This window comes from Taudactylus pleione, unplaced genomic scaffold (genome assembly GCF_031769625.1).
Source record: "Taudactylus pleione unplaced genomic scaffold, aTauple2 ptg001984l, whole genome shotgun sequence".
Lineage (NCBI taxonomy): Eukaryota > Metazoa > Chordata > Amphibia > Anura > Myobatrachidae > Taudactylus > Taudactylus pleione.
The window spans coordinates 1,087,038-1,102,519 of record NW_028286380.1 but is presented as its reverse complement, the minus strand read 5'-3'; the positions used below and the strand labels follow the sequence as shown (position 1 = coordinate 1,102,519).

General features: G+C 51.4%; 1 protein-coding gene across 1 annotated transcript; it reads right to left on the bottom strand.

The window, feature by feature from the left end:
* Positions 1 to 1,812: 1,812 nt before the first annotated feature.
* TCTA (T cell leukemia translocation altered) lies at positions 1,813 to 15,048 on the bottom strand. The gene is made up of 3 exons (XM_088465372.1): positions 14,506 to 15,048; positions 10,420 to 10,474; positions 1,813 to 2,382 (listed from the first exon to the last, which is right to left on the bottom strand). The coding sequence occupies exons 1-3, from the start codon at positions 14,720 to 14,722 to the stop codon at positions 2,340 to 2,342; spliced, it is 315 nt and encodes a 104-aa protein (XP_088321498.1). The 5' UTR covers positions 14,723 to 15,048; the 3' UTR covers positions 1,813 to 2,339.
* Between the last annotated feature and the right edge of the window lie 434 nt (positions 15,049 to 15,482).

Sequence of the window (15,482 nt, the reverse complement as noted above, 5' to 3'; positions counted from 1 at the left end):
AATCCCTTGTCAGAGCCGAGTTTGCGATGTGAAAGGCTGCACTGTATAGACAGCGCTGTGTAATATCATAGCATCACTGTAGCATTACACAAGCATGATCTCATACACCACAGGTTTTCTCAAACTCTGGACCTCACATGGCGTCAATCGCTTGCTGAAAGCGATCGCTCTGAATGAGGGTGGCCGCTTACTTTTTTAAGTGCCGCCTCCTGGTCGATCGCTAGGCTGTGGCTTACCACCCACAGCTCTTGCGATCGACCAGGGTGATGGTCGCGATGGTCAAGACCATCGGGACTTGCGACGAGACCCTAAGGTTGGGTCTCGTCAACCGCAAGCCCCAGGGAGCTTCCTGCTCTGATCGAGCAGGAAGCTCCCCACTGACATCATTGCTGGTCAGTGGGGCCACCCCCAAACGGCAAGTGTTCCGTGGGGAACGCCTCCGTTTGGCTGCCCACGCCCCCTGCCCGCATCCCAAACGTGGCGAGCTGTCACTCCCCATCGATAGCTCGCCCCCTTTGGTGCGAGACCCGTAGCGACAGAGTGCCCATCGGTAGCCGGGTCTCGCGCATGTGCACGTCGGAGCCAGCTCCGATGTGCGTATGCCCAGTGGGGAAACATCGACCCGGTAGCAAGCGCTCAGCGCTTGCGACCGGGTCTGAATGACCCCCTCTGTTTTCAGGACCCCAAACGGTGCATGTTTTCCAGGTCTCCTCACAGAATCACAAGTTAAATAATTATTTCCATCAGTGAATAATGAATACACCTGTGCACCTGCTGGGTGACCTGGAAAACGTGACCTGTGTGGGGTCCCGAGGACAGAGTTTGAGAACCTCTGTTATACACAGATGGACTAGATCTCCTCACAGCAATACAAAGATTGCCAAAAAACGTCTTTACCTTCTGTGCTCTCAGCGTTATATTATACATATTTCATCGTCTTTACCTTCTGTGCTCTCAGCGTTCTATTATACATATTTCATCGCCTTTACCTTCTGTGCTCTCAGCGTTATATTATACATATTTCATCGTCTTTACCTTCTGTGCTCTCAGCGTTATATTATACATATTTCATCGTCTTTACCTTCTGTGCTCTCAGCGTTCTATTATACATATTTCATCGCCTTTACCTTCTGTGCTCTCAGCGTTCTATTATACATATTTCATCGCCTTTACCTTCTGTGCTCTCAGCGTTCTATTATACATATTTCATCGCCTTTACCTTCTGTGCTCTCAGCGTTCTATTATACATATTTCATCGCCTTTACCTTCTGTGCCCTCAGCGTTATATTATACATATTTCATCGCCTTTACCTTCTGTGCTCTCAGCGTTCTATTATACATATTTCATCGCCTTTACCTTCTGTGCTCTCAGCGTTCTATTATACATATTTCATCGCCTTTACCTTCTGTGCTCTCAGCGTTCTATTATACATATTTCATCGCCTTTACCTTCTGTGCTCTCAGCGTTCTATTATACATATTTCATCGCCTTTACCTTCTGTGCTCTCAGCGTTCTATTATACATATTTCATCGTCTTTACCTTCTGTGCTCTCAGCGTTATATTATACATATTTCATCGCCTTTACCTTCTGTGCTCTCAGCGTTCTATTATACATATTTCATCGCCTTTACCTTCTGTGCTCTCAGCGTTCTATTATACATATTTCATCGCCTTTACCTTCTGTGCTCTCAGCGTTCTATTATACATATTTCATCGCCTTTACCTTCTGTGCTCTCAGCGTTCTATTATACATATTTCATCGTCTTTACCTTCTGTGCTCTCAGCGTTATATTATACATATTTCATCGTCTTTAGCTGTAGTTTAATTTAATCTACAGTTATGACACAAATTGACCACACACAAAAAAGGCACAGATCATAAATACATCCTAAAATAAATAAATATATTCTGTCTTTACAATGGTAAGCATAGCTGAAGCCCTTCAGCAGCCAATATAGGGTCCCTAGAGGTGTGAGGGTGTATCCTGGGGGCATACACACGGGCTGCCGCCCTTACATTAGGGCATCTGTCGGTATATACATTCTGTTATTGCGGGGTGAGAAGCACAATCACATCCGTTTGTGTAAGGTCACTGGCGGGAGAGGTACAGCGCAGCTCCTGATTTACCAGACGGGATGGAGCTATAACCACAGTCACTCCAAAGCTGGAACAGACAGAACCGGCTCAGTTTATGTGATGCCTGCAGCCAGGATCGGAGGCAGCTGACCTGCAGACACTGTGGTCACTGTCACCCATCGTAGGTCCCGTTCTCCTGCCCTGGATCCGGGCCACATACACAGCTGCTGGGCAACGATGTACACAGGATAAGCCAAACTTCATTCCTGGTGACTTTTTAATGATTCTGTACTTGAGCTCTCCCTGAAAAATATAAGAGGTCACAATAATCGCATCTGAGATCTATCACTGGCCGCTAATCTACTACACACGTTCCCTCTGAGAGAGGAGGACGCCGAGAGCACGATAATCACATCTGAGATCCATCACCGGCCGCTAATCTACTACACACGTTCCCTATGAGAGAGGAGGACGCCGAGAGCACGATAATCCCATCTGAGATCTATCACCGGCCGCTAATCTACTACACACGTTCCCTCTGAGAGGAGGACGCCGAGAGCACGATAATCACATCTGAGATCTATCACCGGCCACTAATCTACTACACACGTTCCCTCTGAGAGGAGGACGCCGAGAGCACGATAATCACATCTGAGATCATTCACCGGCCGTATAATCTACTACACACGTTCCCTGAGAGAGGAGGACGCCGAGAGCACGATAATCACATCTGAGATCGATCACCGGCCGCTAATCTACTACACACGTTCCCTCTGAGAGAGGAGGACGCAGAGAGCACGATAATCACATCTGACATCTATCACCGGCCGCTAATCTATTACACACGTTCCCTCTGAGAGAGGAGGAGGCCGAGAGCACAATAATCACATCTGAGATCTATCACCGGCCGCTAATCTACTACACACGTTCCCTCTGAGAGAGGAGGACGCCGAGAGCACGATAATCCCATCTGAGATCCATCACCGGCCGCTAATCTACTACACACGTTCCCTCTGAGAGAGGAGGACGCCGAGAGCACGATAATCCCATCTGAGATCTATCACCGGCCGCTAGTCTACTACACACGTTCCCTCAGAGAGGAGGACACAGAGAGCACGATAACAAGAGATATGGTAAGAACTTACCTTTGTTATCTCTGTTTCTACGAAGTCCATAGGGTCCACAGGGTTGACCTTGGGGTATAGGTTGGGAACCAAATCCGGGCACCACGCAGTTAAAGCTTTTAGCTCCCAGGATGCACTTGGGTCCACTCTCCCTATAACCCCACCCCCAGCCAGAGGCACCTCAGTTTGTAAGTAGCCAAAGGCCGGAGGAGGAGAAAAAAAGAGAGAAAACTGGAACACTCGATAACCACACTCACAGAAATGGGAGACGGAAAACCGGTGACCAGTCACACAGCCCATTTGAAGCCAGGTGCGTCAGGGCGGGCGCCCTGTGGACCCTATGGACTTCGTAGAAACAGAGATAACAAAGGTAAGTTCTTACCATATCTCTTGTTTTCTACTTCAGGGTCCATAGGGGGTCCACAGGGTTGACCTTGGGGATGTCCCAAAGCAGTTCAACCAAGGGAGGGGACGCTCCTGTGCTGAGAGGAGAATCAGCCGCCAAAAAGGAAGCATCCTGAGAGGCAAAGGAAAACAATGCCTAGAACCTTAAAAAGGTGTGGACAGAAGACCACGTGGCCACCTAGCAAGGCAAAGCAGCCAAGGCGCCACAGCGAGCCACCCACGAGGGTTACATGGCCCGAGAAAAAACAAGCAGCAACAACAGAAAGGCCTACCCATGGGTAGGCCCCTGAAGAAGACATACGAGGCCGTCCAGCCAACATATGGCCATAGGCCGGCCATCCTTTCCTGTTAAAACCAGAAATCTCAGACCACCAATAAGGAGTCCGATTTCCGTCAGGAACTTGAATGGATCACATAAATCCACAGAGGCCGGACCACAGTCAATGAGGCCACACCACCCGAGAGGACTGGGGACTGAATGGCCGCACCATAAGTTCCAGAATAATATGGAACCTGAAAATCACTAAGAAGAAACACAGGGTGAGAGCAACTCACACCCTGACAAGATGCCCTCCAGAAGAGGGAGCCACATGAGAACGCTCCCAATTCCGACACTCACCTGGTTGATATAAACTCCCTGATAGAAAGAGAGAAAGCCAAAGCAATAGACCATGTAATGGCTATCACAACCAGCGGTTCCATTAACTTTGCCCGGAGTTAACAAAGAACCACTCCTAACTCCCAAGGAGTCCCTAGGGAGGAAAAATGGAGGCATGATCCAGAAAACACTCCAAAGGATGAACTGGATATCAGAGCGGAGCAATTCCATAACCTAATCATACTGACAGTGTAGAGATCTGCACTGTCAGGAAGGCCAGGCCGAGGGTGAAACCCAAGCCAGCCGGAAGGAATGCCAGAATATCTGGAAATCCTGGACACCAGAGGATCGCATCGATAGGTATAATACCATAAGAATGATGGCTGCCACAGTTTGTGGTAGGTTCCAGCAAAAGCTGATCCATGTGCTCCAATCATTCCAACGATGAAAAAGCCATGGAAGCCGTAAGGCCACTGTAGGGACGTAGTCAAAGACAAACGACCCAGGTCCAAGGCAAACCCCAGGACCCTGAGACAACAGGTCTGGGTAGTGAAGCATCAGGAATGGAGTATCGATGGAGAGACTCCGAAAAACCAAGTACCCCTGACATCTGGGGCAATCAGGAGCCACCAGCAGGAAAGCATCTCTGTCTCGATTGAAACACTTCCCTCGAGGAATAATGGAGACTGGAGAACACAGGTACGCAAATTGGAAGAACCCCTTCACCGACAAAGAGTCACTGAAGGTTGCTTCAGAATCCCCAGAGTTGGACTGTAACACCATAGTGTGATAGAGTCAGAAGGCCATGAGTGTCACCTCAGGAGGGCCCCCCCCCTGCTCACCAGGAGATGAAACCTCTCTTGGGGAAGAGACTAGTCCCCGGGATGCACGTCGTAACGGCTGAGGACTCCCGCTTCCCAATGGAGAGCACCTGAAATGAACACTGTCGAGATGGTCGGAAGGAAACCCTCAGACAATGTCCGAATGTATGACATACCTGACATTGCCACCCAACGAACAGTATTGCTAAAAAGGAAGCTACTGTTCTGACCCTGTCGGACTGAACTTTTTCAGGTTCACCGGGAAACAAGGGCTATGCCAGAGTGAAGGCCCAAGACAGGCTAAAGTTCCAACAAGTTAATTGACAGGGTGGAATCGACAGACATCCAATTGCACTGAAATGGATGCGAACCAGACACTGTCCTTAGCAAAGAATACCCTGGACGAGATGGTCATAGTCACCCGAAAAGGGACAGACTTGCCTCCGGGGAGAGCAGCATCATTTGAACAGTGATCAGACAGAAAAAAAAAAACTTGTTCCATCTGGAGATAAGCCAATTATGGAAAGGCCTGGAATGGAACTAAGCCCATTCCACCCTTCCAAAGGCAGACACTGAATAGTGGACCATGCCTCCCAGAGTGCAAAGACATATGTCGACTGCGCAGACATCCATGTACTCCTAATGGAAGAGTGGAGATGCCGTCTTACGCCAGAAGAATTCTCAGATTCTGAGAATCCAGCAGGGCTCCTAGGTGAAGAATACCCAGAGAGGGATGCAGGGAGGACTTTTTCCCCATTGATTAAACTTCTGCACCCTGAAGAAGCCACAGTCAACCTGACCCGGCTGTAAAGTACCCCGGTGATCCTGCTAAGAGCAGGAGGCCATCCAGGTACAGGAGCATTGGGATATACTGAACAGAAGAACTGTCAGAAAATCCAAAACCCTGGTAAACCCCTGTGGGGCTGAGAACAGTCCCAACAGGCAGAGCCCGAAAACCGTAAGTTCTGTGATACAGCAAACCTCAGTCCATGCTGAGGCAAGGTCTCTGTAAGTGCCCGTAGGCACACGTCCTGTATATCCAGTGATACCATAAAGTCCCCAGGTTCCAAACATAGTATGATGGAGCATAGGGATTGCCTCCTGAGCCCAGGTAGCTTTAGGAACTGGTTCAGGGAATTGAGACAGAGAATAGGCCAGAGGACCATTCAGCCACCGCACCAGAAAGAAAGCAGAACAACCAGTCCCTCGCTGAGAAAGTGGGGATGGCCCAATTAGCTCCGCTTACCCAAACAACAACTGTATAGCTTTCTGGATTCGTAAGGCCCTGTTCGGGTCCGAATAAGGGCCTGCGTACCATCACATGGAAATAGGCCGCCTGAGCAAAGAGAGGGCGTACCCTCCTACCCACGTAGCCGCGGCAACTAGACACTAGTACCGGGCGAACTGAGAAAATCGCCATCTCCCAGTGGTAGGCCTGTCTCGTCATGCTTACGATATATCTGTAGGTTCAGAAGCAGTATCGGCTGGCAGTCCAGGCCTGCTCGGTTGAAAAAACAGACCTTTAGGCTGACCCAGAGGACAAAAAGACTTAATAGACTTAGTCTGAGGCCCTGTAGTGGGCATAGCTAAAGGCGGGAAATTTGTACTGCCACTGTCAAGGTCAGGACCCAACAAGATCTACCCTATAGATGGTATCTGCACCTCTGCATTCCCAGAGCGCAGCCATAGGGTATTACGGAGGATACCGTCGCAGCCGGAACTCTGAAAGTTAGGAGACTGGTATCCAATATAGGCATGTCCACCTATGACAACTGCATATATTACATGAGCGACCAAATACATTTGAACCCCAGACGTGTTGGTGGGGAAAAAACATTACAAATGCATCAGCTCAGTATGCAATAGTATTAACCAACCATGCTATCGCCATGGTAGGATGGGTAACAACCCCTGAAAGCGAGTATACTGATTTCAGGCAGAGTTACCACCTACGGATCAGAAGAATCCGACCACGCAGGAATGGGATGCATAGTAACGTCTGTAATCTGACGAGTAACACGCCCATCCACCCCATGAGGGGCTCGTGATGACCCTCAGGGAATTTGGGACAGGAGGCCAAACACTGTTGCAATACCTCATAACTGACAACAGCCAGAGTCCCGCCATGCGATCCCCCCGCTAGTCAGCAACAGGGAACCAGAAGACACGCAATACTGAGGGTGTATGATACAGGTGCAGGTCAACATTCACTCTAACCAGAATGGACCTGCTACCAGCCCTAAAGCAGGGATAATAATACTTGAAATAGGCTTCCCCCCGTGTAAGAGGGAAAGAGCCCAAAACAGTATCCAGTTCACGCAGAGCCAACTGGGAAGTAACCACAGGGCGTCAACCACGCCAATTTGCGTTTCGTAGAAAACGACATCCACCCAGGGTGGCCGTGGGAATCCCTGCAAGGGGAATGACAGACTATGGTGGCACCAGGGGGATTTCATATACTGCGAAAACCCCATGCAGGGAGCGATAGTCTGTGTCACAGGGGAAGAGTGCAAGGAACTGCGAGATACCCTGAGATGAAAAGGGCAGTATGGTGAAGTAACCCCAAGTGAGGTACAACAATGGGGCCCGCCCGGCGATCCGCAATTGAGAGGATCCCAAGAAAACAAACCTCCCAAGGGGGTCGTGAAAGGGGCCGGCACCAGATGACGCCACACACAGAACCCTTTATGAAACAAATCCTCCGCAATAACACCTGCAGCACATGACTTGCAGGATAGTAAAAATGGGTGCAGTATAACGCTCTATCTCCTGGTCAAACATATCTGACCAATCTTGGCGGAAATATCAAGCAGTGCTATACTGGTCCTGACTGATGCTAAAATTAGCCGCAGGGACCCATTTTCAGCGTATGCAACACACAGTTCCAACGAAAATGTGGCAACGTGCAGCACGCAACAGTATGTGACAAACCTCACAAATATCAACGAGTATATAAATGTGAGGTCTCAGAACCACCCTAAGTACAGCTGTATTAGGGCAGATAAGGAAAAGGGATAGATATACACTGACAGGTGAGAGAATTAAATACAGACAGTCAGCACTAGCATAAGTCACATACAATGCAGATATATACATATATACATAAACATGTCATATAATATACTGCACTATTACACTGCATTCAACTTACCCAGATTCAGTGTCTGGGAAGGCTACAGCGCTGTGTACACTGACCTGATGGTGAGGTACGCAGGGGGACTGGACTCACTGCCATCTCCGGAGCTCTGCTGCTGCACCACAAGAAAATGGCCGCTGGAGACCTCAGAAGAAGCGTGGCCCGCGGAGGAAGCAGCTCAGCGACGCCAGACTATACATACTGAAAGGCGCGCTGAACTGAGGGGAGGAGCCGCTGTAACAGGGAAAGCTTCCTCCCCTGGCCGGCTATTAAGCCCCCGGGACGCCGGCTCCCAGCACCGAACACTAAGTCCCTGGTGGTCTAGTGGACACACGGGGTATGGGGGGCCCGCCGCCACTGCCGGCGCCTCCGGTCTGTCCCCGGAGACCGGAGGCACAGGACTGCATATTAAATGCGCGGATCACCGCAAGCGGTGATCCGCGACCTTACCTGCTCCCCGTAGATCCGGCAGCAGTCCTGGGCGCCCGCAGAGTCCGGCTAGTACAGACTCTGGGGTCCCGCTGAGATCCCCAGATCTGTACTGGCGTCTCAGCGCCGGCGGGGTGACGGAGCGGCAGCTTAGACGTCCTATGGACAGTCCGACGCTGCCGCTCTGAAAGTCCAAAGTAAAAATAAAAAAACTCTGTACTTAGAAAAAAATAAAGCTTAGGGGCTGCTAATCAGCTCCCCACTGCACTAAACGGTGACCCGACTCCGGCCGGGCACAACTTAAACTGAGGTGCCTCTGGCTGGGGGTGGGGTTATAGGGAGAGTGGACCCAAGTGCATCCTGGGAGCTAAAAGCTTTAACTGCGTGGTGCCCAGATTTGGTTCCCAACCTATACCCCAAGGTCAACCCTGTGGACCCCCTATGGACCCTGAAGTAGAAAATCACATCTGAGATCTATCACCGGCCGCTAATCTACTACACACGTTCCCTCTGAGGAGGACGCCGAGAGCACGATAATCACATCTGAGATCTATCACCGGCCGCTAATCTACTACACACGTTCCCTCTGAGAGAGGAGGACGCCGAGAGCACGATAATCCCATCTGAGATCTATCACCGGCCGCTAGTCTACTACACACGTTCCCTCTGAGAGAGGAGGAGGCCGAGAGCACAATAATCACATCTGAGATCTATCACCGGCCGCTAATCTACTACACACGTTCCCTCTGAGAGAGGAGGACGCCGAGAGCACGATAATCACATCTGAGATCTATCACCGGCCGCTAATCTACTACACACGTTCCCTCTGAGAGAGGAGGACGCCGAGAGCACGATAATCCCATCTGAGATCTATCACCGGCCGCTAGTCTACTACACACGTTCCCTCAGAGAGGAGGACACAGAGAGCACGATAATCACATCTGAGATCTATCACCGGCCGCTAATCTACTACACACGTTCCCTCTGAGAGAGGAGGAGGCCGAGAGCACGATAATCACATCTGAGATCTATCACCGGCCGCTAATCTACTACACACGTTCCCTATGAGAGAGGAGGACGCCGAGAGCACGATAATCACACCTGAGATCTATCACCGGCCGCTAATCTACTACACACGTTCCCTCTGAGAGAGGAGGACGCCGAGAGCACGATAATCCCATCTGAGATCTATCACCGGCCGCTAGTCTACTACACACGTTCCCTCAGAGAGGAGGACACAGAGAGCACGATAATCACATCTGAGATCTATCACCGGCCGCTAATCTACTACACACGTTCCCTCTGAGAGAGGAGGAGGCCGAGAGCACGATAATCACATCTGAGATCTATCACCGGCCGCTAATCTACTACACACGTTCCCTCTGAGAGAGGAGGACGCCGAGAGCACGATAATCCCATCCGAGATCCATCACCGGCCGCTAATCTACTACACACGTTCCCTCTGAGGAGGACGCCGAGAGCACGATAATCACATCCGAGATCTATCACCAGCCGCTAATCTACTACACACGTCCCCTCGGAGAGCACCTATGATTAGTGATTCCTGGTCAGGACACAGCAGCGAGCCTGGCATAGCCAGAGATTGGCTGATAGCAATAGCCACCTCTCACCCTCTGGTTCTGCCTTTACATAAACCCTGATACCATGCGCTTTATGGTCTGTACACAGGATAATCACACATCCAGCGCATGCCACCATTATAGTCTTCTTGGGGAAAAGTAAACGCCTTATTGTGCCAGGTAAAATCAGCTTTTATAATGCACTGCATTGGCCATACCCATCACAGCACAAGCTCTACGTACTCACCATATAGGGAAATGTGACGGATACTCTGGCGTACCTCCGTTCTGTCCCCCCATACCTAGAAACCAAGAACAGGATGCAAATTAGCTACAGTCTTTATAATAACTACGGTGAGATGACTGTAGTACAGAATGACAGGCTATACAGTGCCAGGATGGGGGCGTCTGGTGCTATATATCACTAACGGTGACTGTAGTACAGAATGCCAGGCTACACAGTGCCAGGATGGGGGCGTCTGGTGCTATATATCACTAACGGTGACTGTAGTACAGAATGACAGGCTATACAGTGCCAGGATGGGGGCGTCTGGTGCTATATATCACTAACGGTGACTGTAGTACAGAATGCCAGGCTATACAGTGCCAGGATGGGGGCGTCTGGTGCTATATATCACTAACGGTGACTGTAGTACAGAATGACAGGCTATACAGTGCCAGGATGGGGGCGTCTGGTGCTATATATCACTAACGGTGACTGTACTACAGAATGACAGGCTATACAGTGCCAGGATGGGGGCGTCTGGTGCTATATATCACTAACGGTGACTGTAGTACAGAATGACAGGCTATACAGTGCCAGGATGGGGGCGTCTGGTGCTATATATCACTAACGGTGACTGTAGTACAGAATGACAGGCTATACAGTGCCAGGATGGGGGCGTCTGGTGCTATATATCACTAACGGTGACTGTAGTACAGAATGACAGGCTATACAGTGCCAGGATGGGGGCGTCTGGTGCTATATATCACTAATGGTGACTGTACTACAGAATGACAGGCTATACAGTGCCAGGATGGGGGCGTCTGGTGCTATATATCACTAACGGTGACTGTACTACAGAATGACAGGCTACACAGTGCCAGGATGGGGGCGTCTGGTGCTATATATCACTAACGGTGACTGTAGTACAGAATGCCAGGCTATACAGTGCCAGGATGGGGGCGTCTGGTGCTATATATCACTAACGGTGACTGTAGTACAGAATGACAGGCTATACAGTGCCAGGATGGGGGCGTCTGGTGCTATATATCACTAACGGTGACTGTACTACAGAATGACAGGCTATACAGTGCCAGGATGGGGGCGTCTGGTGCTATATATCACTAACGGTGACTGTAGTACAGAATGACAGGCTATACAGTGCCTGGATGGGGGCGTCTGGTGCTATATATCACTAACGGTGACTGTAGTACAGAATGACAGGCTATACAGTGCCAGGATGGGGGCGTCTGGTGCTATATATCACTAACGGTGACTGTAGTACAGAATGACAGGCTATACAGTGCCAGGATGTGGGCGTCTGGTGCTATATATCACTAATGGTGACTGTACTACAGAATGACAGGCTATACAGTGCCAGGATGGGGGCGTCTGGTGCTATATATCACTAACGGTGACTGTACTACAGAATGACAGGCTACACAGTGCCAGGATGGGGGCGTCTGGTGCTATATATCACTAACGGTGACTGTAGTACAGAATGACAGGCTATACAGTGCCAGGATGGGGGCGTCTGGTGCTATATATCACTAACGGTGACTGTAGTACAGAATGACAGGCTACACAGTGCCAGGATGGGGGCGTCTGGTGCTATATATCACTAACGGTGACTGTAGTACAGAATGACAGGCTATACAGTGCCAGGATGGGGGCGTCTGGTGCTATATATCACTAATGGTGACTGTACTACAGAATGACAGGCTATACAGTGCCAGGATGGGGGCGTCTGGTGCTATATATCACTAACGGTGACTGTAGTACAGAATGCCAGGCTATACAGTGCCAGGATGGGGGCGTCTGGTGCTATATATCACTAACGGTGACTGTAGTACAGAATGCCAGGCTATACAGTGCCAGGATGGGGGCGTCTGGTGCTATATATCACTAACGGTGACTGTAGTACAGAATGACAGGCTATACAGTGCCAGGATGGGGGCGTCTGGTGCTATATATCACTAACGGTGACTGTAGTACAGAATGACAGGCTATACAGTGCCAGGATGGGGGCGTCTGGTGCTATATATCACTAACGGTGACTGTAGTACAGAATGACAGGCTATACAGTGCCAGGATGGGGGCGTCTGGTGCTATATATCACTAACGGTGACTGTACTACAGAATGACAGGCTATACAGTGCCAGGATGGGGGCGTCTGGTGCTATATATCACTAACGGTGACTGTAGTACAGAATGACAGGCTATACAGTGCCAGGATGGGGGCGTCTGGTGCTATATATCACTAACGGTGACTGTAGTACAGAATGACAGGCTATACAGTGCCAGGATGGGGGCGTCTGGTGCTATATATCACTAACGGTGACTGTAGTACAGAATGACAGGCTATACAGTGCCAGGATGGGGGCGTCTGGTGCTATATATCACTAACGGTGACTGTACTACAGAATGACAGGCTATACAGTGCCAGGATGGGGGCGTCTGGTGCTATATATCACTAACGGTGACTGTACTACAGAATGACAGGCTACACAGTGCCAGGATGGGGGCGTCTGGTGCTATATATCACTAATGGTGACTGTACTACAGAATGACAGGCTATACAGTGCCAGGATGGGGGCGTCTGGTGCTATATATCACTAATGGTGACTGTACTACAGAATGACAGGCTACACAGTGCCAGGATGGGGGCGTCTGGTGCTATATATCACTAACGGTGACTGTAGTACAGAATGACAGGCTATACAGTGCCAGGATGGGGGCGTCTGGTGCTATATATCACTAACGGTGACTGTACTACAGAATGACAGGCTATACAGTGCCAGGATGGGGGCGTCTGGTGCTATATATCACTAACGGTGACTGTAGTACAGAATGACAGGCTATACAGTGCCAGGATGGGGGCGTCTGGTGCTATATATCACTAACGGTGACTGTAGTACAGAATGACAGGCTATACAGTGCCAGGATGGGGGCGTCTGGTGCTATATATCACTAACGGTGACTGTAGTACAGAATGCCAGGCTATACAGTGCCAGGATGGGGGCGTCTGGTGCTATATATCACTAACGGTGACTGTAGTACAGAATGCCAGGCTATACAGTGCCAGGATGGCTACAGGGAGATTGTTGGTTATATTTGCCAGAGATACCAGTGTGTGACCCCAGGGGTGTAGTTGGGGCAAATAGCGGTGGCCGGGTACCAGGCGTGACCTCTCCCCTAGGGGTTGTTCCCAGAGTGTATGTGACCCTCCCTCACGAGTAGTTGCCGATGTGTGTTGGGGCAGATACCAGTGTTTGTGACTCCTCCCCCGAGGCAGTCGGGGGAAGATAATGTACGTTATACCCTCTCCCCAGAGGTAGTTACTGGTGTGACCCCTCCCTCTGGTGTAATTGCCATTATGAGACACCTCCCCCTGCGGTAGTTGCCAGTGTATGGGGGGTGCTGTTGGGGTAGTTGCCAGTGTATGGGGGGTGCTGTTGGGGTAGTTGCCAGTGTATGGGGGGTGCTGTTGGGGTAGTTGCCAGTGTATGGGGGGTGCTGTTGGGGTAGTTGCCGATGTATTTGAACCCTCCCCTGGGAGCAGTTTCCGCTGTGTGCAACCCCTTATCTGGAGGGTAGTTTCTGCTTTATGTAGGTGTGGGTGTAACCCCTCCACTGGGGGCATTTGCCGCTGTGTGTGACCTTTCCCCCGGGGTAGTTACCGGTGCCTGACCAATCCTTTGGGGGTAGTTGCTGGTGTTTTTTGGTAGAAACAATACCAGTGTGTCGGGACCCCTCCCCCTGGGGGGCAGTTGGCGCTGTGTGTCGGGACCCCTTCCCCCTGGGGGCAGTTGGCGCTGTGTGTCGGGACCCCTTCCCCCTGGGGGCAGTTGGCGCTGTGTGTCGGGACCCCTCCCCCTGGGGGGCAGTTGGCGCTGTGTGTCGGGACCCCTTCCCCCTGGGGGCAGTTGGCGCTGTGTGTCGGGACCCCTCCCCCTGGGGGGCAGTTGGCGCTGTGTGTCGGGACCCCTCCCCCTGGGGGGCAGTTGGCGCTGTGTGTCGGGACCCCTCCCCCTGGGGGGCAGTTGGCGCTGTGTGTCGGGATCTTTACTCCCGGGGGGGCAGTTGCCGGTGTGTGTGGGGGCAGCTCACCCTGGCGGTAGTAGAGGCCATTGACCGTGGGCCCGTAGCTCCTCCAGGCCAGCTGGATGGCGGCGACACTGAGGAAGAGCCAGGCCAGCAGCGCTTTGCACAGGGCGGCTCTGAGGTCGTTGCTCTCCCAGTCCCGGGTGAAGTCAGCGCTGAGGGCCAGTAGGCAGCCCAGGAGCGGGGACAGCAGCTGGGAGCCCCAGTCCGTCTCCTCCGCCATCTTACCCGCCTCCTCCGCCGGCCGCCATTACTGACTGCGCGCCGCCATCTTACCGCTCGCACATTCCACACTCACAGCCGCAACCGCCGAGAAATCACCGGGCGGACCGGAGAGCAGAGTTGTAGTCCGGGACCGCCGCCGTTATCCGAGCACACGCCGGTAACCGGCGGCTCATTTACCTCCGAGCGCGAATCAGCTGCCGCCAACCGTCAGACAGCCCGCCCCGCCCATTTACCTGTCAGTCACGGCTAGCGGGCGTGGCTTGTAGAGCAGGAACCGCCCACCTCAGAGTGAGCCTCAGTACTGGGCAGACACCTGGCTCCAGCCCTGGGGTGGGGGGAACATTATATTCTGCCAGGGGCCATTTGGATATTTATAACATCAGTTGGGGCCAGGGGGCCATACTGGCCGCTGTGTCGGCAAATCGACATTGTTATCACAGTGTGTACCGACATTCAGGATGACAGGTGCCCCCCCCACCCCAATAAATCCCCAACAGCCCATTACAGGATGTGCCAATGGGTGACCGCCGGCAGCTCTGGTATGTCACACAAACCGTACAGTAACAGTATGTACGGACTACTACCTACCGTCGTACCGCAGTGTAAAGGCGTGTATCCACTACACGATATAACCACATCGTTCAATCGTTCATTAATCGTGCAGTGAATATGCCGGCAACAACCATCGATGTGCGTTCCTGCTGGTCGATGTCAGTGTCTTTCATACTGCCCGAGCTGCCGATATTGTCAGGTTGTGC

Bases quoted from the DNA above. Each gene is read 5' to 3' on its own strand.
- TCTA (XM_088465372.1), bottom strand. From the start codon at position 14,722: ATGGCGGAGGAGACGGACTGGGGCTCCCAGCTGCTGTCCCCGCTCCTG. The intron at 10,475-14,505 runs GTGAGCTGCCCC...CTTGGTTTCTAG, and splicing joins TGGCCTCTACTACCGCCAGG to GTATGGGGGGACAGAACGGA. The intron at 2,383-10,419 runs GTGAGTACGTAG...TATATTTTTCAG, and splicing joins CCGTCACATTTCCCTATATG to GGAGAGCTCAAGTACAGAAT.